This window comes from Leucopleurus acutus (assembly GCF_964270905.1).
Source record: "Leucopleurus acutus genome assembly, chromosome: 16".
Classification (NCBI taxonomy): domain Eukaryota; kingdom Metazoa; phylum Chordata; class Mammalia; order Artiodactyla; family Delphinidae; genus Leucopleurus; species Leucopleurus acutus.
Window position 1 is genome coordinate 51472673 of NC_139158.1, and position 24435 is coordinate 51497107.

General features: G+C 43.6%; 1 protein-coding gene across 1 annotated transcript in view; it reads left to right on the forward strand.

Annotated features, from left to right (window-relative positions):
- The window catches only part of PAK5 (p21 (RAC1) activated kinase 5), a gene marked incomplete at both ends in the record, with an annotated part of 96632 nt that overhangs the window by 57869 nt on the left and 14328 nt on the right, over nt 1-24435 (forward strand). Inside the window, 3 exons of the mRNA XM_082856885.1 lie at nt 15083-15574; nt 16782-16915; nt 21455-21581. Of these exons, the coding sequence (XP_082713011.1) occupies nt 15083-15574; nt 16782-16915; nt 21455-21581 (753 nt within the window). The remainder of the gene's footprint in view (nt 1-15082; nt 15575-16781; nt 16916-21454; nt 21582-24435) is intronic.

Sequence of the window (24435 nt, forward strand, 5' to 3'; positions counted from 1 at the left end):
TGCAGCAATAAAGTCCCCTTGGTTTGTGTCATCCTGTTCCATTCTAGAGCTGGATTTCTCAACCTTGACACTATTGACATTTTGGGCCTGGTAATTGTTGTGGGGCATCCCATGCACTGTAGGATATTTAACAGCATCCCTGACCTCTACTCAACAAATGCCAGTAGCACCTCTCCCTCACTTGTAACAAACAAAATATCTCTAGACACCGCCCAATGTCATATGGGGCAGGGGGAGCAGAAGCAACTCCAGCTGAGAAGCACTGTTCTCTAGCTGTCATTTCCCAAATGCTTTCTGGCAGTCAAGGCTATAGGTTCTGCAGATAAACTCCCTGGGTTTGAGTCTTGATATTGCCACTTACAGTTGGGTGAATAAACTGCTTAACTGTGCCCTTACTTCTTTATGAAATGGGAATAAAGACTGCCCCTGCCTTATGATGTTGAGTGAGGTTAAATAAGTTGATAATTACAGTAGCCTAATTATTAATATGCATCCTCTGTATACATCAGTCTGTGTGTATAGTGTGTAGATGGATGACAGCTGTGATGTGACTCTGGAGGTTACTGTGTGCCAGGCACTGTGCTAGGCATTTTACAAGCATGACCCAATTTTGTCCTCGCAACAACTCTGGAAGAATTCAAGATCATCTCCCTTTTACAGTGAAGAAGCTGAGACTCAAAGAGACTATATCTTTCGGGACGTCCTGAGGATATGAAGACAAACAGCTGAGCCAGGATCCAAAATTAGGTCCGTCTCACTCTAAAGCCTACCTATTCCAGAACATTCCCATTTCTACCAAGAAAACCAAGGAGCAGAGAGATGGATATGAGGCCTTGGGGCCCAGATGCACACACCGCAGGCAGCCCTCACCTTGCTGACAAAGAATGGGTACTGATTCACAGGTGGATTTGAGGTGCATGGGAATGCACTTTATTCTCTGTTCTTGGTAGGCTGGAATCCTCTAAGAAGCTCCTTAGCATCAGCAGACTGTGATTTGTGGGTAAAGCTGGGACCACGGGCTGCAAAGGAAGCATTAAGAGTAGCAATCCCTGAGTCTCTCCTATGCACTCACTGTACCTTGAGTGATGGTCTTATTTGATTTTATAAAAGACAGACCAGATTTTCTCACCTTCTCACAGAAGGCATTGAAGAGCACAAGTTCTAGAATCAGATCCCCAAGATTCCAGCACTTTCTATCTGTGTGATCTTGTCTGTGCCTCAGTTCATTCATCTGTAAATAGGATGTCTCAATACCTACTTCGAACTTGTCCTGAGGATAAAAAAAGGTTAATAAATGTAAAGGAGTTAGCACATGGCAAGCCCTCAGTGTCAGCCCTTAGTCTCAGGAATATTTCTGGTTGGAAAACATGTCACCATATCTGCTCTCGCCAGTCACAGGAGCATCCTGTCAGTATAATCTTTTACATATTTTCAAAATATGGGGACAGGTTCTATCTGACTCTGCCCTCACGGCCGCTCTGTGCAGCCTCATAATTACTACTGTCGTCTCTTTAGAGATATGGGTCACGGAAGGCCAGAGTAGCCGTGTGACTTCCTCAAGGTCATGCAGAGCCTTAGTGACTGAACTGGCCTGAGGACCCCAATCCTGCCACCCCAGTGCTTTCTCTACTCTCCAGAATGGAAATGACATTCTCAGACTTCTTATGGAAGACAGCTGCTAAGAGAGAACAGAAATTTAGCAGCATTAAGGGAAGAGCCATCATCTCTATAGATGCATAGTTGTGATGGTTCCTGCCAACCAATCCCTCTACCTCACCCTCTTCATCTCCACTGCACAGAGCAGCAAAGTGACCAAAGCTGGGCCCAGGTCATCCCAAATTGCTAGCATATTAAGGGGTTCTGAGTGAAGAGAGAGGATGCAAGAAAAACAGTGGCATGGTTCCCTGGACTTTCCTTCTGGAGTCACCAGTGCAATGATTTTTTCACCGCTCAGCTTCACTTTGTTTTCCCTAGAAGGAAAAAGCAATTGAACCAGTGTGCTCAGCCTTCCTGAATCAATAGTTTAATGTCTCACCATTCTTTGTGGTACTTGTCACACCCAGATTCAACCAAGGCTCCAGGAACAAAACTGTAGCTCCTAATCTACTAAGGATCCCAGCAGAACACTTTTCAGAGACACTTCAGGGCCTGATGGGCAGTGAAATGATGAGGCTGTTGAAATCTGATGGGCTGCGTCCAAAATCTGAGAGGGGGGTAGGGGTAGAGAGAAAAGTGCTTAATATAACAATGGATAGTATCGCCTATAGATTTTTCTTCCTTTACACATGGGCTCCTGCAAGATGTTCATTAAGGCTCATAAAACATCAAAGAGGTGATTCAGAGCAACATCTCTAACATCTGTCCCTTCTCATGGAGACTTGAGGCATCATTTTCCTATGAATGAGCTCCTCTTCCCATGAACTTTCTTGTGGTTCAAAGTAAATTGTATTTTGGTCATTATAAGTGGGTTTTCCCATTACCAAATTAAAAACGAAATGAATCTAACCTGGCATTGTCTGTCCCAGTGCTCTTAGAGGCCCTGACACATTTGAACCATATTCTACAGCAGTGAACTAATCCCTAAACGTGCAGCCCCCTTCCCCCCACCATGTCCCTGCAGGCGGTGACAGATCACGGGTCAGAGTAATCTGCTCTTTTTTTTTTTTTATTGTGGTAAAATATACATAAATCATATTTATTTTAACCATTTATAAATATGCAGTTCAGTGGCATTAAATACAGTCACATTGTTGTGTAACCATCATCACTGTCGATAACCAAAACTTTTTCATCATCCTCAACAAAAACTCTGTAACCATCAAACAGTAACAACCCCATTTTCCCTCCCACCAGCCCTTAGTAATCTCTATTCTGTTTTGTGTCTCTATGAATTTGCCTATTCTAGGTACCTCATGTAAGTGGAATCTACAATATTTATCCTTCTATGTCTGGCTTATTTCACTAAACCTAGTGTTTTCAAGGTTCATCCATGTTATAGCATGTAACAAAATGCCATTCCTTTTTTGGCTTAATGAATCCCACTGTGTGTATATACCATATTTTGTTATTCATCTGTTGATTGACACTTGGGTTGTTTCCACCTTGTAGGTATTGTGAATCATGCTGCTGTGATCATTGGTGTACAAATATTTGCTCAAATCCCTGCTTTCAGTTCTTTTAGATGTGCAGTGTAGGTAGTAGCAGAGTTGTTGGATCATACGGTAGCTCTACGTTTAACCTTTGAGAAACTGCCAAACCGTTTTCTACAGTGTCGTCTTGTTTTTAAACAATTATCACAAATTTTAAACATATACAAAAGTATACAAAATACTGTGAGTGTTCCTTGTATACCCATGAACTCATCCAGCTTTAATATTTACCAACTGATGGCTGTCATGTTTTATCTATACCCCCACCTGTTTCACTCCATTCCATATTACCTTTTTTTTTTTTAACATCTTTATTGGAGTGTAATTGCTTTACAATGGTGTGTTAGTTTCTGCTTTATAACAAAGGGAATCAGTTATACATATACATATGTTCCCATATCTCTTCCCTCTTGTGTTTCCCTCCCTCCCACCTTCCCTGTCCTACCTCTCTAGGTGGTCACAAAGCGGCATGGACATATATATACTACCAAACGTAAAATAGATAGCTAGTGGGAAGCAGCCGCATAGCACAGGGAGATCAGCTCGGTGCAGAGTAATCTGCTCTTGAATAGAGGATGCATCCTTAGTTTGGAGTAGCAGTGGTGGGGGGTTAATTGGGTATACTGATTCGGAGGTGGAGGAAGAACCCGAAATACCCTGTCCCCTTGAGCCTGCTGATGGGAGATTGATTCATTTCTTCAAATAACTAGGGTTTGCCTCTTTGTAGGGGTCATGAGCCACTTGTCAGAGCTCTCCGTGTGCATTTGCCACCGTTATGTAAGGCAGGGAAGTACACGACTCTTCAAACTTCGTGTCATAAGGTGTAAATTCCTACATGCCTAAATAGGAATCCAGCCTCACGGTGTGGGAGATTTTCCTGCAAAAATGCTAAATATGGTGAATGGCTTTCTGCTACATGCAGTTTGGAAACCCAGCAAGTGTCTGATCATCCAGAACTGAACCTCCTTCCCAAGTTCCTTGCACCAGCACCTTAAGGAGACACCTTGATCCCTGAGGTTCTACTGGGCCCTGCTCTTGACTGCTGCTGCCTGCTGTGATATGTGTGCCTCCTTCAACGAAATTGAGTGCCAGCTCAAAGTGTGTGCTGTGTCTCTTTGTCATCCGGTCAATATAATAGGCTCTGAAACAGGGCCACTCCATTTTGTAAATGAACATAAGTAATTCGGAGGAAAATGAGCATGGCTTTGCCTCAAGCGGGGACAGTAGCTATTGTTTATTAAGATGCCATTGGAGGTGGAACAACTCCCTACCATCCTGTAATCGGAGCTCTTGTGTCAGCAGTCACTTCAGCGGAAGAAGTGGAGGCTGGAAAGTCATGGATGGAGACACAGGAGCCCATCCGCCGCAGGCCAGGCAGGTGGGGACTGGCCGCCATCAGTGGCGTCCCTGCTGTGGGATTGCAGAGCATAACAGGAGGGATGCAGGTCACAGGGTTTAATGAATCCCCTTCCCCTAATTATCAATCTCTAAAATGTCCCTACAGAGAAAGCTAGGTACTGATTCTCTCCCGAATCCTTACAAGCAGACGTTTTTCTTTCCCCAAGTCAAGCCTGGTCCTGTTACCTTTCCCTCTGGGTCAAGTAAGGACAATTTAAGGTGTCCTTTACTTGCTCAGAGCCTTATGATTCACTTTTATCCTGCATTTGATTTGTGGAGAGCAAGCAGCCTGCAGTCTGGCTTTTCTTCACTTTGGGGATGAGCAGTGTCTGCTTCATTGTGTTTTTAAAGGTGTATTGGAGCATCACACTCAGGCACTGGAACCAGCTGCCTTCCCATCCCCTATCACTGCAAGGAGTGGATAGAGAGACACCATCCTTCATGGAAACCTCTGCAGTCCCCATTCTGTGGATGCAGGCTTACCACACGCCTGCCCGTGCACACACACACATCCAGCACAATCCAGCCGCAGCCTCCCTGTCACCAGCATGGAAGGCCACAGTGACAAACAGATGCTGCCGCAGGGTTTTTTTCCTTCTTTTCTTTCTCTCTCCCTCCCCCCACCAAGCCTTTTTTTCTAGCCTTGGCATAAAATGGTCAAATGATGTTCTACTGCAGAATTCAATTTCACAGTTCAGTTAGGTCCTTGATTACACTGCCAAATTCAGATTAATGTGCATTTAACTAACATGGATCAGGGGAATTCTGGCTGACAGCCAGCTTTAATCAGAATAATTGATAGCTGTGTGGAGTTTTATGCCCTGTCCACCCCAGCACACCACTGGTGAAATTGATTGATTAAATGAATTCATTGCTATAATTATTTATAATTTTGATATATCACAAGCCTGTGACTGGTCCTATCCTTGGAGATGTGCTCATTGTGGAAGGGGAATCTGGCTGAGTTGTTAACTGAGGATTATTTATTCCCATATAATACTGCTTTTTTTTTTTTTTGGTCCTTCTTATTTTTTTATTGGGTTTGAATAGAGACATGAAAAAGCCCGTTTCTTTAAGATTTAATTTATATTGAATTCTAAAAGGCATTGGGAAACTAAAAAAATGAATATATGTTATTAACCATTTTAGAGGAAGGAAACTAAGACTGTTTCTATGTCTTTTCAGTATTTTTAAAGAGTCCTGTAGCGAGAATTCCTCCTGAGAATGTATCTGATTTCCAATGACAATTAGTGGTACTGTGACATCAACTAAGCAGTTTGGCAGTCTGGTGATATCAGCCTGGGTAATAATTTACAAATAAATCTGTTCTACTCTTATTACATCTTGCCATATGGAGATCACCCTTAAAAGTATGCAGGCCATGGTCTCACTTGTATGAAACTATTGATATTTTTCCACAAAATCACAGGACTGTTCTCTTTAGAGGAGTGGGGGGAGGCTTTCTGGTGTCTCTTTGTTGTTTTCTCTCCTGCCTTGTGGCTTTCCACCCCTGCTCCCTATGCCCTTACAATAAGGTCTTAGAAGGTAAACTATATGCATAGATCTTTTGGAAATGGTTTGGGGCACAGATGGCGGGAGGCACATTGGACTCGCTTACTAAATATCTATACCTTTCCCTGGTCCAATTTCACCACATTGTGGTTTCACTAGATTATAAAATCCTACATCCCTCTTGAGATGCTACAGTCCTGCCCACGTGGACTCCAAATGTACTCCTTTTGTTCTAGAATATATTTGTAAATCAGGTTGTAGAAAAGGTAGCCCAGTTCAAGCTTCACTCTTCTGCAAGTCTCTCTTACAGACACAAACATGTATATATGTACAAAACAGTATGTATGGACAAATTCATCATTTTTGTTTCACCCATTTATAATTATAAGATATCATGGGAAAGATGATTTAGAGTAGAACAATTAAATAATTATAACAGTTTAAGAGCCATGGAAAAGGGCCAGGAGTCCCTGTTATAGAAGAAAGCTTGGACTTTCTTTCTTGAACAAACACACAGAAGAAAGTTTGGACATTGCAGCTGAACACAAAATTCTGCTCTGGCCAAAGTAAAAATGAAAGCAGTGAATTATGTATATATGAGCAACTCATTTTGCTGTGATGATTATTCCTTTTTTTTGTATATTTTGAGCTGATTTCTATAAGCCAAGCCAACCCCCCACACACACACACACACTTAATTTTTCTTTTCGCCCCCCTCCCCCAGGCATTATCATCCATCATTTTCTGGCCCAGTTCTTGCATTTGGCCTCAGGCTGCTCAGACATCTGGGCCCCCAGTGAAACACCCTAATCAGGCTTTAGCTCCGTAGCAGTCACTCTACACTGTGCCCACCTCTGTCCTGACCCTGTCTACCTTTTCATCATTGAAAGATAGCTCTGAGAAGGTATCATGGACCCATGTTCTAAAGTGACACTGTCTGGATTTGAACCCCAGCTCGACTTCTTAGGAGCTTCGAGACCTTTGCATGACTACTTAAACCCGCGGTGCCTCAGTTTCCTTTTCTGTAAAATGGAACAATTACAGGACTTTATCTCACTGTGTAACTTGGGATTTAAATGTAGCCATGTACATGAAATGCTTGGAACAGTCCCTGGCACATGGGAAGCACTCAGCAAATGTCAGGTATCATTATTAACATCAGTGTGAGTTACTCCTGTGAGACAAGCTTCTAACAGAGCAGTTGGTTAATGGAAGGGGCCCCGACTTTGCTCCCAGTAAAACACCCCTACTTTTTATCAGAGAGAATGTCCACCCTTGATTATGTAGGCCAGGGAGGTGACAACTAGTGGAAGAAATGCCAAGGCAGGCAAGAAAGCAGGCCTGTGGTGCCAGTGTGTCCAGCAGCTGGGATATGGATACCCTCCCACTGGAGGTGAAGTCCTGACCGGAGCCGAAGAATCGGGTTGTGTAATCTTCTTGGAGGTTTGGGGCAGTTGGCCTTGGATTGCTTGGGAACAGTTTCACCTCCCAGAGCCTCAGCTTTATCAATACAGTGGGATTAACTGCCTTCTGTTTGACTCTTAGAGTGAAAAATCATGAGGCCAGCCACCAACGTGTGGGCCAGCGATAGTCACCATCATGGAACCCTTGGGTCATCAAAACCCAACTGAGAGCCATGGTTCTGCAAGATGGTGGCCAGAACAAAGTCACCTATGAATTTCTCCTTCCCAAAGCCTGCTGTTTGTCCACCATCATCTCTTTGAGGGGATGGAGTCTGGAAGGAGGACCATGCATTCTCTCACTGGAGCCAAAAGTCCATGGTCCGTTGACTGGTATCCCTTGAGTCTGGTTCCAAAAACTGTCTCCTGTGATAGTGTTTGCTCCTCACCCATTGCTTTTTTAAGAGTCTGCACCTCTTCCCAGCAGCCATGAAAGACAATGGCACCGTTTTATCTCCAAGACCTAGTTTCAAAGACGTTTAGTTAGCACTGAACATCTCTGCATTCTGTCTGACTGGAAATTGTCCCATTTGTGCAGACAAGCGTCCTTTGCTTTCTTTTTCTTTTTTTTTTAATTAATTATATTTTAATTTAATTTTTATTTTATTTTATATTGGAGTATGGTTGATTTACAAGACAAAGGAGGCAAAAGAATAGACAATGGAGAAAAGACAGTCTCTTCAATAAGTGGTGCTGGGAAAACTGGACAGCTACATGTAAAAGAGTGAAATTAGAACATTCTCTAACACCATACACAAAAATAAACTCCAAATGGATTAAAGACCTAAATGTAAGGCCGGGTACAAGCATCCTTTTCTTTTTTTATTTTTTTTTGTGGTACGTGGACCTCTCACTGTTGTGGCCTCTCCCGTTGCGGAGCACAGGCTCCGGATGCACAGGCTCAGCGGCCATGGCTCACGGGCCCAGCCCCTTCACGGCATGTGGGATCCTCCCAGACCGGAGCACGAAGCTGCATCCCCTGCATCGGCAGGCGGACTCTCAACCACTGCACCACCAGGGAAGCCCCAGCATCCTTTTCTTGATGCATCATGCCAGCCGTGAAGAGTAGACTCTGATAAGGAAGAGCAGTGTCCGGATGTGATTCCTACAGGAAACAGCCTTTTATTTCTGACATTTCTTCAGAGACCAGTTATACATGCTTGTGGGGAATGAATTCAGTTTCACTTAAACTACAGGAGGAGATCCTCCCAGGAGGACACCAGGAGATGATGGCATGTGGCGGCTCCCAGGACACACTTTCAAAAGTAAAAGTCACAGACCCCGCTTGCCCTCACACACTGGCCTTGTGACTAGACTGGGCTTGGCTAATCTGGCTTAATTTAAAGGAAGAATTGAATTATTTAATTTACACTGACATTCGTCTCCCCACCAGCCCAGCACATACACATGCCAGTTTTCCTTGTGTATGGCACAAATCCAGGGCCTTAGACAAAAATCAGCTGGATGTCAAATATAGCATTTTAATTATAATACAGTGCTGAATATATTATAATTAGGGACACTTTGATTGTTTTAGAAGGTTAATGTATGGGAGTATATATGCTACCAGTACATTGTACATATTCAGTAAATGCTCACTAGTCTTATTACCACTGTAGTTACTATTTATTATTTTATTTTATATGCCTGCTACTGTGCTAAGCACTTTATATAATAATAACACTACCCAGAATGAATTAGCAGACTGTATGGAACAGTCACTGTTCAAATCCTTTGATTTGTATTCAATTCTTTAGAGTTCACAGTGACCTAAGGAGATAGGTATTATTATCATTTGGGAGATAGGTATTATTATCATTTGGTAGGTATTATTTTTATTGCTCTCATTTTACCAGTGAGAAAACTGAAGCACAGGAGTTGAAATAACTTGCCCAATGTCGTACAACTTGTAAATGGCAGAAGTTTTTGAGTCCAAAGTCTTTTCTTAAACACCAGGCTGCTCTAGGATTCCCCAGGTAAGCCTCATAAAAACCCCATGAGGGAGGTGTGATGACCCTCATTTTACAGATGACGAAACTGAGGTTGAGAGAGGCTAAATGATTTGACTCAAGTCATTAGAATCAATATTCAGCCCTCAATATGTCCTTCAAATATGTTCTCTCTGCTCTGCAATCAGGCCAGGGCCCTGGCTTAGCAGGACCCGGGCCCCTGCTGGCTGATGCTAGACTGTCTGAGTGCAGCAGTACAGGAGGCCACAGTGTGATCTGGGAGCCAATGGACAGTGCATAACTGAGAATGGTACCATGGCAATTTTCAGGAGGCTGCTGTGTGCAGATCTTGCTCCCTGACTTGTTGAAGAGGCATCTGTCCATGCTGTGCAAGGGACCAGAGGTTCAGACACCTTCCTTCTGCCAGATGACCACCATGTTGCCAGATGCAACGAGCAACATGCCGCATCCAACTTCACTTCTCTGTGGCATTTGATGTGGTTCATCACTCCTTCCTTCTTGAAATACTTTCCTTCCTGGGCTCCAGGACATCCTAGTCCCTTAGTTTCTTTCCTACATCACAGGCCACTCCTTATCTGCTCCTTTTTGCAAGTTCCTTCTCCTCTTTTTAGTCTCTAGATGTTGTAGTCCTTGGATTTTCTCTTACACATTCAACACCATGGCTTTTAACACCAGCTAAATACCGATGACTCTCAGATTCATGTCTTTAATGTCAACTTTCCCGTGGACTGGAGTCATGTCTAAGTCACCTAAGCGGCATCTCTGCTTGGATGCTTAATAGCTCTCTCAAACTTAATGTGGCCATGATGGAACTCTGGGTTTCACCCTATGTTTTAGTTATCTATTGCTGTGTAACAAATCATCCCCAAACTTAATGGCTTAAAACAACAATGAACATTTATTACCTCACACAGTTTCTGTGGGTTTCCATGGCTAGCTTAACTAGGTGATTCTGACCTTGAGTCTGTCATGAGGTTGCAGTCAAGAGGTCAGCAGGGCTGCAATCATCTGAAGGCTTGACTGGGGCCAGAGGATCACCTCCAAGATGGCCCACATGGCTGTTGGTGGCAGGCTTCAGTTTCTAGCTGGCTCTTGGCAGGAGGACCTCTCTATAGGGTTTGGGGTGTCCTCGCGACATGGCAGCTGGAGAAAGCCAGAGCAAGCAATCCAAGAGAGAAGACAGAGAAGCCACAATGTCTTTTTTTGGCTTCAGAGGACACTTACTATTACTTCCACCATATTCTTTTGCTCACAGATCAACCTGATACAATGGGGGAGGAGACTACACAATCATGTCAGGAGGCAGGAATCACTGGGAGCCATCTTGGAGGCTGATTCACAGCTGAGAAGCCTGCTCCTGCCCCTATGCTCCTCATATTATTTAGTGGCTTGCTCCACAGGATAATATCCTGGGAGTCATCTTTGATTCTTCTCCTTCATATTCAATCCATCAGAAAATTGGATCAGCTCCATCTTCAGACTCTACTCCGGATCCCATTTCTCACCCCATCTACAGCACCCACCCTCATCTCTGCCCATATTGACTGCAGTAAGCTAACTGGCAACCCTGTTTCCACCCTTGCCAGCAAAGCCTCTTCTCCAGCATCCAGAGAGTCAAGGTCATGTCACTGTCCTCTGCTTAGCAACCTCCAGTGGCTCCCACTTCCCTCAGCAACAGCCAGCATCCTTGCCATGGTCTGTATGATCTGCCCCCTCACCACTTCTCTCTCTGTCTTTCCAAACTGCCTCCTCTCTGCACCAGGAGAGCCTCCAGGCTGTTCCTCAAGCCTGTGTGTGCCTCAGAATCCTGCATGTGCTGTGCCCTCTGCCTGGACTACCCCTGCCCCCCGCAGTCACAGGGCTTGCTCCCGCACTTCAGCCAGGTTTCTGCTCATGTTACACTTCTCAGAAAGGCCTTCCTTGGCCATCCCATGCAAGATGGCACCTTGTTATTCTCAATCCCCTTGTTCTGCTTTATTTTTCTTCATATCACCTATTACTACTGGACCACATACTGTATATTTATTAATTTTCTTGTTTATCATCTGTCTCCTTCTCTAGAATGTCAACTCCAGGACAATAGAAATACCATCCATTATGATTACTGCTGGACCTTCCCACAGCACCTGAAATGGTGCCTAGCACATAATAGTTGCTTAGATATTAATCTGTGCACTAAACAAATGAATGAATGGACCACGTGGGAGCAATGAATTCAACTAGAACAGTGCCACCCGATAGAACATTCTGCGATGGTGGAAATATTCTATATGTTCTATAAATATTCTATATCTTGTCCAATGTGGTGACTCTTAAATACCTAACATGTGACTAATATGAGTGAGGAATGGAATTTTTTATTTTAACGTTTAATTTCTATTGATTTTAATTAAATAGCCACATGTAGCCAGCAACCATCATTTTAGAGCAAATCTGGATCCTTGGAGGATCCTACCAGGATGTCATTCCATGTACATCCTGGTAGAGTGGAAGAGACTTCCTGGGACTCTGTGTTAAGAAGGAGCTGGAGGTCCAATCAACGAATCTTTTTCAAACACCTTCTATGTATCCAACACTCTCGTTATCATCAGGATCTTACACAAAAGAGTGTATTCATCTATTAGCACTTTCTGCTTTGGGCAAGGAGGCAAGGGTGGTATGATGTGGTATATTCACCATCCCTGACCTCAGTCATTCCAGGGGTGACCAGAGCTCCTTCTTGACTTTTCCAGAGAGTGATTGCTGGAACTTACACCTAGTGTCATGGCAGCCCCTCACTGGCTTCCCCCACCCCTGCCCTGTGTGTCCTCCCCATCCTATCCACTAAGTCCCCTCAATCCACTCTTCACAATCAGAGTAGAATGTTCTTGCCTTGAATCCTTTTGAGGGCTGAGCAGATTTCTCTTTCACACACACAGCCCTGCAGATTTTGGATTTTCTCAAACATTATGCATTTATACTGATTTGTATGTGTTTATCTTATTGTCCGAAAAGCTGCTTTGCACAGGGAGTTAGGTTGTTCCTTTTATGTATTTGGTGAGTCCCCTACATATGAACCTTCAAGTTGTGAACTTTCAAACTTGAATGTGCATCCGTATGTCCAGTCACGTAAGTTAGTTCACATGTCTGGTGTACATTGTCACATGCATACATCCTCTACAAGTGGTTGTGCTTTTGTGTACTGTACTGTACGGTATCTTTATTTCAAGCCCAGGATGTCCAGAAGCAAGTGTAAAAGCAGCAGTGATATAGCTGGTACTGCTAAGAAGCGCCAAGTGATAACGATGGAAACAAAAGTGAAAATAATTGAGAGAGTGAAGCGAGGCAAAATAAGACGGTAGACACCGCTAGTTCTTATAACATGAATTGTTTAACCATTGGCATGATTCTGAAGAACGAGGACAAGATCATGGAACATGTGAAGTCTGCTGTATTGATGATGTCGCCAGTAATATCGAAGAAGTGTGGAAAAGTGGCGGAGGAGATGGAGAAACTTCTCAGTGTGCAGATGCAGGATCACATCAGTGTTGAGTCCTGCTCAGCTTAGTGCTGTTTCAAGAGAAAGCCAAAAGCCTTTATGAAGACTTGAAGAAGAAATACAGTGAAGAATCAGAGGGCGCATCTTTTAATGCCAGCCATGTCTGGTTTCATTGGTTCAAGGCTAGAGCCAACCTTCACAACGTAAAGGCAAGTGGCGAGGCAGCAAGTGCAGATATGGTAGCTGCCTGGGAATTTCCTAAAACACCTTGAGAAATTATTGATGAAGGAGCATATTTCCCCTAGCAGATTTTTAATGTGGATGAGACAGTACTGTACTGGAGAAGGACGCCAGACCAAAGTTACATCAATAAGAAAGAAAAGTTGATGCCAGGCTATAAAGCAGCAAAGGACTGGCTAACTCTGTTGTTTGGTGGCAATGCTTTCAGCAATATGAAGCTGAAGCCTGTCTTAGTTTATCATTTAGAGAACCCAAGAGCCCTTAAAAACATAGCCCAGGGCTCCCTTCCTGTTGTGTGGAAGAGTAACCCCAAATCCTGGGTTACACACACCATTTTCCAGGACTGATTTTTCCACCACTTTATCCCGGAGGTAGAGAAATCTTGTTGGAGCAAGATGTCCCATTCAACATTCTTTTGCTTCTCAACAGTGCTCCAGGCTGCCCCCCATTCATGGACGACTTTCACCCCAACATCAAAGTAGTGCATCTGCCACCAAATTCTATGTCGCTCATCCAACCCATGGACCAGGGAGTTATTGTGATTTTCAAGAAATATGTATGTCACACTTTTTGTCAGGCAGTTAAGGTGAGTGATGAATCAGGAACAACCTTGCAACAATTTTGGAAGGACTTTAACATCTACAAGGCCATAAAAAACATTAACTTTGCTTGGCGTGAGGTTACAGCCGTCACCATGAATGGGGTTTGGAAGAGCCTTTGCCCACAGTTTGTTCACGATTTTCATGGATTTGAGAATGTGGATGAGGAGTCCAAAGAGGTTTTCAGCAACTTAGTGACCCTCAGTGAGAAGCTGGAGCTAGATCTGCAAGAGGACAACTTCATTGAACTTCTTGCTGTGCAACATGAGGGGCTTACTAATGAAGACTTTATGGAATTGGAGGCCCAGAGAAAGGACAAAGAGAGACAAGAGGAAGAAGTAACTGAAGAACCGAAGAGTTTCATGATGCAGGAAATGGCAAGGGGATTTTCTTAATCTGAGGAGGCACTGTTAGTTTTTGAGACACAGGACCCGAACATAGAATGGTACACCAAAGTTGCAGCAGCTGCTCAGAATGCAATCCAGTGCTACCGCATCATCTAAGATGAGAAAAAAGATCTACTACCCAGACATCACTGGATCGTTTTTTTTTCAAGACGGTAGGTAGAATTGAATCCAGCAAGGAACCAGAACCCGTGTCATCCACATCAGGCGTGAGTGAAATTGCAGCTTGCCTCCATCTCCTATTGCTGACGATCCTTCAGCTCTACCATCTCCCACCTCCTCTCCCTCCTCCAGTCAGTAACTCTTCTTGCCTATTCACTTGATCAGCCCCTGTGTGCCAGCTGTTGTACTGTACTATTGTACATTTCAAGGTACTGTACTGTAAGATTAAAAATGTTTATTTTTTGTTTGTTTTTATGTATTATTTGTGTAAAAAGTATTATAAACGTATTACAGTACAGTACTATATAGCCGATTGTGTTAGTTGGGTACCTAGGCTAACTTTGTTGGACTTACAAACAAGTCGGACTTATGAACACGATCTTGGAACGGAACTCATTCGTATGTAGGGAACTTACTGTATTGGCGTTTTCCCCTTCATAACTCCTGGGATCACCTCCTACTACTTGCATTCTAATCCAGGTCTCAGAGTCTACTTCTGGGGATTTTATTAGGGAAGGAGGAAGAAATAGGCAGGATGGGGAGGTTGGAGGGCAGATAAAGGGTGGAAGCGATGCATCCTGGGACCTCACGAGGTAAGCCTCACCCACGAGTGGGTTGTGCAGTGGTGCTCATCATTTGGACCAGCTGTGTGATGGCTATGGTATTCAGATGTAGTGTGTGAATTTCTCCATCTGTGTCTGTCTTCCCAGGTGGATTATGATCGAGCACAGGTGGTCCTCAGCCCTCCACTGTCAGGGTCCGACACCTACCCCAGGGGCCCTGCCAAACTACCTCAAAGTCAAAGCAAAGCAGGCTATTCCTCAAGCAGCCACCAGTACCCATCTGGGTACCACACAGCCACCCTGTACCACCACCCCTCCCTCCAGACCAGTTCGCAGTACATCTCCACAGCGTCTTACCTGAGCTCTCTCAGCATCTCATCTAGCACCTACCCCCCACCCAGCTGGGGCTCCTCCTCAGACCAGCAGCCCTCCAGGGTGTCCCACGAACAGTTCCGGGCAGCCCTGCAGCTGGTGGTCAGCCCAGGAGACCCCAGAGAATATTTGGACAACTTTATCAAAATCGGGGAAGGGTCAACCGGCATTGTGTGCATCGCCACTGAGAAACACACGGGGAAGCAAGTCGCCGTGAAGAAAATGGACCTCCGAAAACAACAGAGACGAGAGCTGCTTTTTAATGAGGTAGATGGTGTGTTCGGATCATCCTTTCTGTCCTATGTAACATTTCTTTCCCATTTCAGAAATAACACATATACATTTTAGGACATTAGAAAACACAGAAAATATAAATACAAAAATAGCATCCCTTTTTCTATGCCTGTATGGCTGCCTCTTTATGAAGTACTTCCTGTGGATCAGCCACTGTGCTAAGCATTGGTCTGGTTTGATTCTCACAATAACCATAGACAGAAAAATGTTATCTCCATTTAGCAATAAGGAAACCTAGCATCAGATTATGTTACTAACCCAGGGTCAGTAGGTTCATACAGCTGTAACAATGCAATCAGCTGTGACTTTGGACCCTCTTCCGTGATGGCTTATGTGAAGGCTCCACCCAGCTCCAACTCCCATAGGTGTTCATTTCTTTTCCATGCTCCAAACCTCACGGAGATCATGGGGTGAGTGGGATTCAGTTTCTTCCCAGTCCACAGCTCCTGATTTCTGGAACTTATTTCCAAACCACAATGCCAGAACAGACAGGGAAAATACAACTTAAACAACTGTATAATTTATTATTTAGCACTCATTCTGAAAATATCACCAGAAGTGGCCACAGGATGGCAATTCCTGGATGCTCTCTCCAGCAGGCAGACACAAGTTGGCCTTTTAATGCCTAAGTCATAATGTTTTTACCTTAAAGACTTATCCTTTGTATTCAGCACAAACTCTTTCAGACTCGGCCTAGACCTCCCAAGAAGTTAGATTGGTGTCATGTGGCCCCAGCCCTAATAACTGTTTACTTCAGTCACTTCTGAGACTCACTTACCTTGAGATGGTGACCCTTTTGCCCAATAGCAGAGTGTGGACAATGTGTTTTAAAAGTAACCTATGGGATATCTGATCACATCCCCCCAAACATTCAACTAAACTCCCTCTTGTGAATGCAAACTCTGCCATGGTTCTGCCTGTTTTTACCCTGTATTCTCCCCCAACCCAGTGTCTTGATGACCTGCCATTTTCTCTGAATTTGCTAACTTGATCCCCTCTATTCCTGCCAGCTGCTCTCAGTGCTGTCCCTTTGTCTGTAATAGACTTCTGAATACCCCCCCCACACACACACAATCAGTACTCCCCATCAGTTGAACTCACAGCCCAAATGTAGTCATGAGAAAACAAAAAGTCAAATTTCACGGTCCGAAGTCAAACAGTGTCTTTCCATTTTGCCCAGGTTGTGATAATGCGGGATTATCACCATGACAACGTGGTTGACATGTACAACAGCTACCTTGTCAATGATGAGCTCTGGGTTGTCATGGAATTTCTAGAAGGTGGTGCCTTGACAGACATCGTTACTCATACCAGGTAAGTTTCTTTACTATCCAGGCAAGTAGTTCAAGGTGCTTATTATTCTTTTCCAGGGTAAGGCCTCAGTAACTATATTTATGAACTCTTCATAAGTAGTTAAGCACTTTGAAGGTAGAGAAACAACTGCCCTTTTTCTCTGTATTCCCAGGTGCCTATCACAATATCATGTATGTATAGTTCATTCACTCAATTCACATTCTCCCTGCCCTCCAGAAGTTCATTTGTACTCACTGATTTTAAATCAGCAAGCTGCTGAGAATGGAGTTTCAGTGACAAATAATAGAATTTCCCATCCCTACGTAGATTTCTAAAACTGAGTTTCATTCTCCTAAGTTGCTATACCATTGCTATGTGTTGATACCACCAAGGGTACCTGGGGAAGGCAGGGGCAGGTGAAAGATCAAAATTTTATGTCATAATAACAAACTACATAAGAGAGAGAGAGATTCTTCAAATCTGTTTTTAAATCATCTTGCAAGTAACAATGGTTGCTTGCCACTGTTGCCTCAGCTACTTGCTTCTCTGATGTGTCAGTTGTGGTCATTTCATCAAGTATTTATTAATCACTTTTTATGTGCCAGGCTCTTTCCTAAGTGCTGGGGCTACAAAAGATACAAATGAATAAGGCTCAGATACACCCTTCCAAGGAAGTCTCAGATTAGAAATAAATACATTCTAACACCTGTGCAGAATTAGAATTATATAAGTAGCATAGAAGAATACCTGAATATCTCTATAAGAGAGTCAAGAAGGATTTCCAATATACGGTGGTGTCCAGGATGGGTTTTGAGAGATGCATCAGAGTTTACTAAGAAGGCAAGTGGGAAGAAAAGGGCATTGAAGGCAAATGAAAGAGTATGTGCTAAGACAGTGCTTCTAAAATTTTAATACGCATACAAATTACCTGTGGTTCTTATTAAAAGGCAGATCCTGATTCAATGGGGGGGAGGCATAATACTCTGCATTCTAAGGAACCCCCAGGCGATGTTAATGCTGTTAGTTCATGGACTGCGCTGGAAAAGCAAGGTTCAAAGGAACAGACGTGTAAAAAAATCATGTTACATTTGGGAAACTTTAAGTTTGCTCTGCTGGTAAATAAAATACCAAAGATTTGAGAAGATTGTCATGAAGGAGCTACATTGGGTATTAGCTGATGTCACTGAAATGGCATCCAAATCATAAGTGAATCCAGTTGAGCGACAATAGGTGGAAAGCAAGGTAGCAAGAAAGTGTTCAGAAACCTGTAAGAGATCAAAGGTGCTGCTTTTTCTCCACTAAAATGAGGCAGTGTTTCAATCATGACTCCCTATAGCTCTGAGTCTGCGGTAGACCATCTAAAAACAAAAGGACATAAGGGAAGACACCAAATGTTTATCACCAACATTTCAGCTGGCAGATTCCTACTGGTATAGCCATACAACCACCATATCTATCTATCTATGTATCTATCTATCTATCTATCTATCTATCTAATCATCTTAAATTGTAGCAACAAGTATACTGAAGAGACCTACGAATAAGGCAAATGTAACTTACATATAAAACAATTAATAAAAATATGTCCAAGGGAGGGGCTTTTTTCTTGCCTCAGAGAGCATCAGAAAACTACAGCTCTCACTTTGTCAAGTTCTTATTTTGTATCCGTGGGATTCACTGAAGAGCCAGCCTCTCTAGAATCCATTGTGTTTTCTAATTCTCTCCATCTAGTTTTGTTGATGGATTTCCCCTTGAAGGCAGAGTAGCTCCAGAGAGCAAGAAGCAATTGTGTGTCAAGGAATACCATGGATATTTAGAATTTGAAATCCTTAAGCTGGTAGTTCAGAGAGTTTCCTATAGTAGATATTCAATAAGTACTTCATTGAATGATTGATTGATTGGTTGATAAAACATTTAACTGCTTGCCACTCAAAGTGTGGTCTGGGGACCAGCAGCATCAACATCCCCTAAGAGCTTGTTAGAAATACAGCATCTCAGGCTCTACCCAGATGGACTAAAAGAATCCATGATCTAGCCAGATGCTCAGGAGTTTCTTTTTTTAAAAAATTTATTTATTTTATTTATTTATTTTTTGCTGTGTTGAGTTTTTGTTGCTATGCACAGGCTTTCTCTAGTTGCGGCGAGCGGGGGCTACTCTTCATTGCGGTGCCCGTGCTTCTCATTGTGGTGGCTTCCCTTGTTGCAGAGCATGGGCTCTAGGCACACGGGCTTCAGTAGTTGTGGCGGGTAGCCTCAGTAGTTGTGGCACATGGGCTCTAGAGCACAGGCTCAGTAGTTGTGGTGCATGGGCTTAGTTGCTCCACGGCATGTGGGATCTTCCCGGACCAGGGAGCGAACGTGTGTCCCCTGCATTGGCAGGTGGATTCTTAACCACTGCACTACCAGGGAAGTCCCCTCAGGAGTTTCTTATACATACTAAAGTTTTAGCCCTATCTAGCATCTTGTTAAATCATATCCTACTTATTTCAAGGAAACAGTTCTAGAAGGGAAAGGAAAGTACCAAGCTCTGTCAGGTTCTTGCATTAACTCATGTAACCTTCACACATCTCTATAAGGTAGGTGTTGATGTGCCTGTCTGTTAGAGGATGAAGCTTTGACTCATAGAGGCAAAAAGTATCTTTCTCAAGATCACGTATTTAATAATTGGCAGAGCCAGGATTTGAATTTGGAGTTGACTCCAAAACTGAGGTGTTTTTATCTCCACCTGACTTCCTCCCTGCTGAAGTAGGAAAGCACCAGGTTTTCTACAGTGGGCCATGTCCATTTCAAAGTCATTGAATTAAGAGTCAGTAGCATTTGTTATAAACTCCAGGGGATTTTTCAGTTTGTGATTGGTGGCTCAGAGTCAATTAATTTTTGTTACCTTTGACCTGTGAAAAATCTTTATGCCTGCTCCAAATAACTCAAATCTCATTGAATCCAAGAAAAATGGATTTTATTTTATTAAAGATGATAATTCTTGGTCCTGAATTAATTTTAAGATGTAGTTGGACTTGTCCCTGTGGCTGATGCTCTAAACTTCTCAGGAGTGTGCTTTGGGCAGATGTGAAAATTGTCATCTGAAAACAATCCAGCATAATGACCAGCCCACTTACCACAAAACCAAGAACACAGAAGTTGTAGGTCTCCACTCTGTTTCAGACACCTGCCTTCCTATGAGGCCAATTCATTGCGGTGGTAGGAATCCTCTTCAAAGAGAAGGGCATGTTTCTTCATACTCATCCACTTTGTACCTTTGACATTCTCCTGATTGGTTATCTCCTTGGATTTTATTTTGAACCCTAGTTTTACTCAGCTGGGGTTTGTTGGCATCAACAAGACTGAAACGCAGATTCAAGGCCATCTATTTACTTGTCCTGCTGAGCTAAAAGTTACCTGGGATTATTTCCCAAGTCAATTCTTTAATTTGGGCTCTGGTCAGTTATGAAGTGTGTCTCCTGATAGCCTCCTCTGTTTGCCTGATAGTTTGTTTTAGGAGGTCTTTCACATTTGCTACCTCTACCTTTGCTAATTTGGGCCTCTCAATATCTCCGTGAGAGGGAGGAAGTTTTATGCCTAGACGAGTTAGGCAGATGCCTAAATGGGTCATTTTGAGGGCACTGAGGGACTACATTCTCCACATCATTCTTCCCACCTGGGTTCTTCAGTGGCTGAAAATCCATTCTTTTGAGTTACAATTGCTGCATGATACAGTGGGGAAAGTAGAAAAGCATGGGTTTTGAACTCATAGAAGGTGGGGTTTGAATCATGATCTGGTTACCTTCTGAGCTATATAAACTTGGGCAGGTCACCTGACCTCAGTCTCCTCTGAAACCAGACATACCTTCTTCGGAGGGTGCAGCCATGAAATGGGGGAGCATATCTAGTGTTGTGCTTGCCTTTCTCATTCCCATGGTCTATTTATTAGGGTATCACTCATTCACACTTGGTTATTAGTAACTAACTAGGCCCAATTTCCTTCTTGACAGAGGGACCTGGAGTAACAGAAGCTTCCAGCTCCTGGAGGAGGGAGAGGAAGGGCTGGTGAGAGGCAGGGCAAGTCCCAGAGGGGGATCTTAGAGATCTAAAGACCACTTTGCCTGAGTCCAACCTTGAAGAGAACCATGGCCTTGCCCACTTCCAAGATGAGGAAAAAGAAACCCGAGGAAGTTAAAGGACTTCCTCAAGGTCATCTAGCAGCCCCTCCTGGAACTTTGGCGTCATTCAGTGTGCCCTCTCTGTAGGACCCTGGAGTTTTGTCAGTACCTGGGGAATTACCTATAAGAGTCCAAGGAAGTGCATTTGCACTGATGACCCAAAAGCCAGCCAATGGGGATCTCTTTACTTTAGCTAATACTGAGCCCCTATCATCCTCAATGCCAGGCCTTAGGTTCTGGGAATCAGGTCCCAAAGACTTCCTTCTCCTTTCCCATAGATTTTCGAGACATGGGCTGGAGAGCATGGACTGGTTCTCTAGAACACAAGGGAGCCACCTCTCTTGATCATTTCAAAGATGGTCTTAAGCCTGACCTTTCTCCTTCAATGTGATTTCCTTTCTAGAATGAATGAAGAACAAATAGCTACCGTCTGTCTGTCGGTTCTAAGGGCTCTTTCCTACCTGCACAACCAAGGAGTGATTCACAGGGACATAAAGAGTGACTCCATCCTGCTGACAAGTGATGGCCGGGTAAGATTTTCATGTTGGGTCCCTCCCCGGTTTACCTTGTCATTTCACCTATCACAGATATTATATTCCTAAGAACACTTTCTCATAATTCTAATTTTCCTTAGTCGCAAGTCACCCACTCCCCTTCCCAGGAGGCTTTTGAAGAAGAAATTACCATCCTCTGTGTCATCCTGTCATTTAAAACTATCTGTGAGCTGAATTTGACAGATAATTTTCTGCCTTAACAGTAAGTGCAGGAAGTAATAGAAACTATAGAAATTTCTTTTATTTTTCTGCCACATTCTTATTTTCATTGGTGGAGAGAAAATGACTTTTCTAGGACTGTGTCCATTCTGTTTGTGTGACTACGCATGTCTGCAGTATCTCTCAGAGTCCCTGCAGGAAACAGATGACAAATTCCAGTGCTTTGAGGAGGGTTTAATAAAGGTGTGGGCAGGTGAGATGTAGAAAAGCCGAAAGGAACTGTCATGAGGACCAGCATAGGTGTCTAGAATGGAACACCACTCCTCTTATTACCCCATGACTGAAGAGGTGAGGTGCAGAACTAGTTACTGGAATCTTGAAATAGAGATTGTTGTGTGAAGAAGGCTGCCTGGCAGGAGCTCTGATCTTCAGTGGAAACCAGACCATAGTGAACCTGCTGGATGGGAACTGGGCCAATAAGTACCCGAACCTCACTCTGCTCCTTCCTTCCAGTCTCCTACTGGTGCTCCCCATTGACTGAGTCCAATCAGAAGCCATCAATGGTCAACACAGGTTGGCCTCCCAGGGCTCAGGGCTCCCAGCTCTGAAAGGACAAACAGAAGATATCCATCACACTAGTGTATCCCCAGGCCCAGATATCTGCATTTCCCATCATTGCAGCCTGCTCAGGGGATTCACTTGAAACTCATCAGCCACACCAGATAGAATACAACAGCCAAGGAATGCATGAGTTGACATTGCCAGGAAGGCTTAGTTAGATGGAAGAGTTTTGAAGCATAGATTTTTTTCCCCCTATTTAGACGCTTTTAATCTTCCTGAAACTCCCAGCAGATGTAATAGCCTTGTGATGAGTGGAGCCAGCTGTCCCTTTAATGCACCTGTCTTTTACCACCTAGCATCCTCAGTCATGTGGAAAACGTTCACGTCACATCAGAATTTGCCCAGGAATGATCAGAGGGCAACCAGAAGGAACTACCCAAGAACTTTGGCTTTTCTTCTTTTATTTTAAAAAGATTGTCAATTTTATTGTGGAAACTTCAGCAAATTCAGAAAAGTATAAAGAATAAAATAAAAATCACCCATGGGGCTTCCCTGGTGGCGCAGTGGTTGAGAGTCTGCCTGCTAATTCAGGGGACACAGGTTCGAGCCCTGGTCTGGGAGGATCCCACATGGTGCGGAGCAACTAGGCCCATGAGCCATAACTACTAAGCATGCGCGTCTGGAGCCTGTGCTCTGCAACAAGAGAGGCCACGAGAGTGAGAGGCCCATGCACCGCGATGAAGAGTGGCCCCCGCTCGCCACAACTAGAGAAAGCCCTCGCACAGAACCGAAGACCCAACACGGCCATAAATAAATAAATAAGCCAAGCATTTGAAGACCTTAAAAAAAATCACCCATAATCCCATTTCCTATATATATATATATATATATATATATGAACATACACACACACATAATTTACCAACTTAGTATTATGTTTAATGCGCAGTTTTAAGTCCTGCTTTCTGCATTACTCTAGCTGAACTTCTTTTAAGAGCGTACAGGAGTATGTATCAGTCAGTTTTTGCTACACAACAAACCACTCAATACTTAGTGGCTTAAACCCAGAACCATTTATTTGCTCACAATTCTGTGAGTCGACTTTTGCACTGACCTCAGCTGGGACAGCTTACCTCTGCTCCACGTGACATCAGCTGAGCTCACTCTTGCATTTGTGGTCAGTTTGGGGTTGACAGCCTCACTAATTAGCCTGGTGGTTGGCTGGATCTCAGCAGTGGTAGTGGAGGTAACTGGGCCTAGATGCAAGGGATGGGGAAATAACACCATAAACACCACTGCCTCTTGATGGGAGAAGATGCAAAGTTGCATCCAAAAGCATGTGGATACAGAGAGGGGAAGACCATGTGGCCATTTTGCAGCATCTCCCATAGAGTAGGGGAGCTATAGGAAAAGGGCTAGAACTCTCTCCTGGCCTGACTCAGAAAAGCACCAGGGCAAGGTCCCATGGCCTCAGAACTGAGCATTGCTGAGCATTGAACTGGTCCACACATTGGCTCTGGGGACTGGAGCTTACAGGAAAACAAAATCAGGACAGTTTCTGCCAGGCTTTCTTTCCTTGTTTGTAGAGATTGAGGGTGTAGGCTCACCCTTGTTGTTGAGTACCTGTCAGTTGTCAAAATCAGATGTGAGACAAAGACAGTTTATTATTTAATTAGCTTACTTAAAGATCTCCCCTCCCCACAACATATGAAAGGCTAGATCATTCAGTGTCACTCTTGAGGGCAGAATCTCCGTTTCAAACATTTCTTTAGTTTCCACGCACCCAGCAGAGCTCACAGGGACTGGCACATCCTCAGTGCTTTCAGTCTGAATGGTTTGTTCACTCACTCATTCAGTAAATATGAGCTAAACGTCATTCTGTGCCAGGTCAGTGCTAGGTCCTAAGGATGAATAAAGCAAAATCACTAATTTCATTCAGTTTATTTGGAGAATGGGAGTGTGATAATCAACAAATTGATAAACATACAAATAAAATCACCACCAGATTGCAGGGTGATACATTCTAAGTTTTCTATGATTAATTAACTTAAGTAGACTAAAGAAGGTGGAGGGTGGAGAGTAGAGGGTCTGTAGAGGCCGTTCAGAGAAG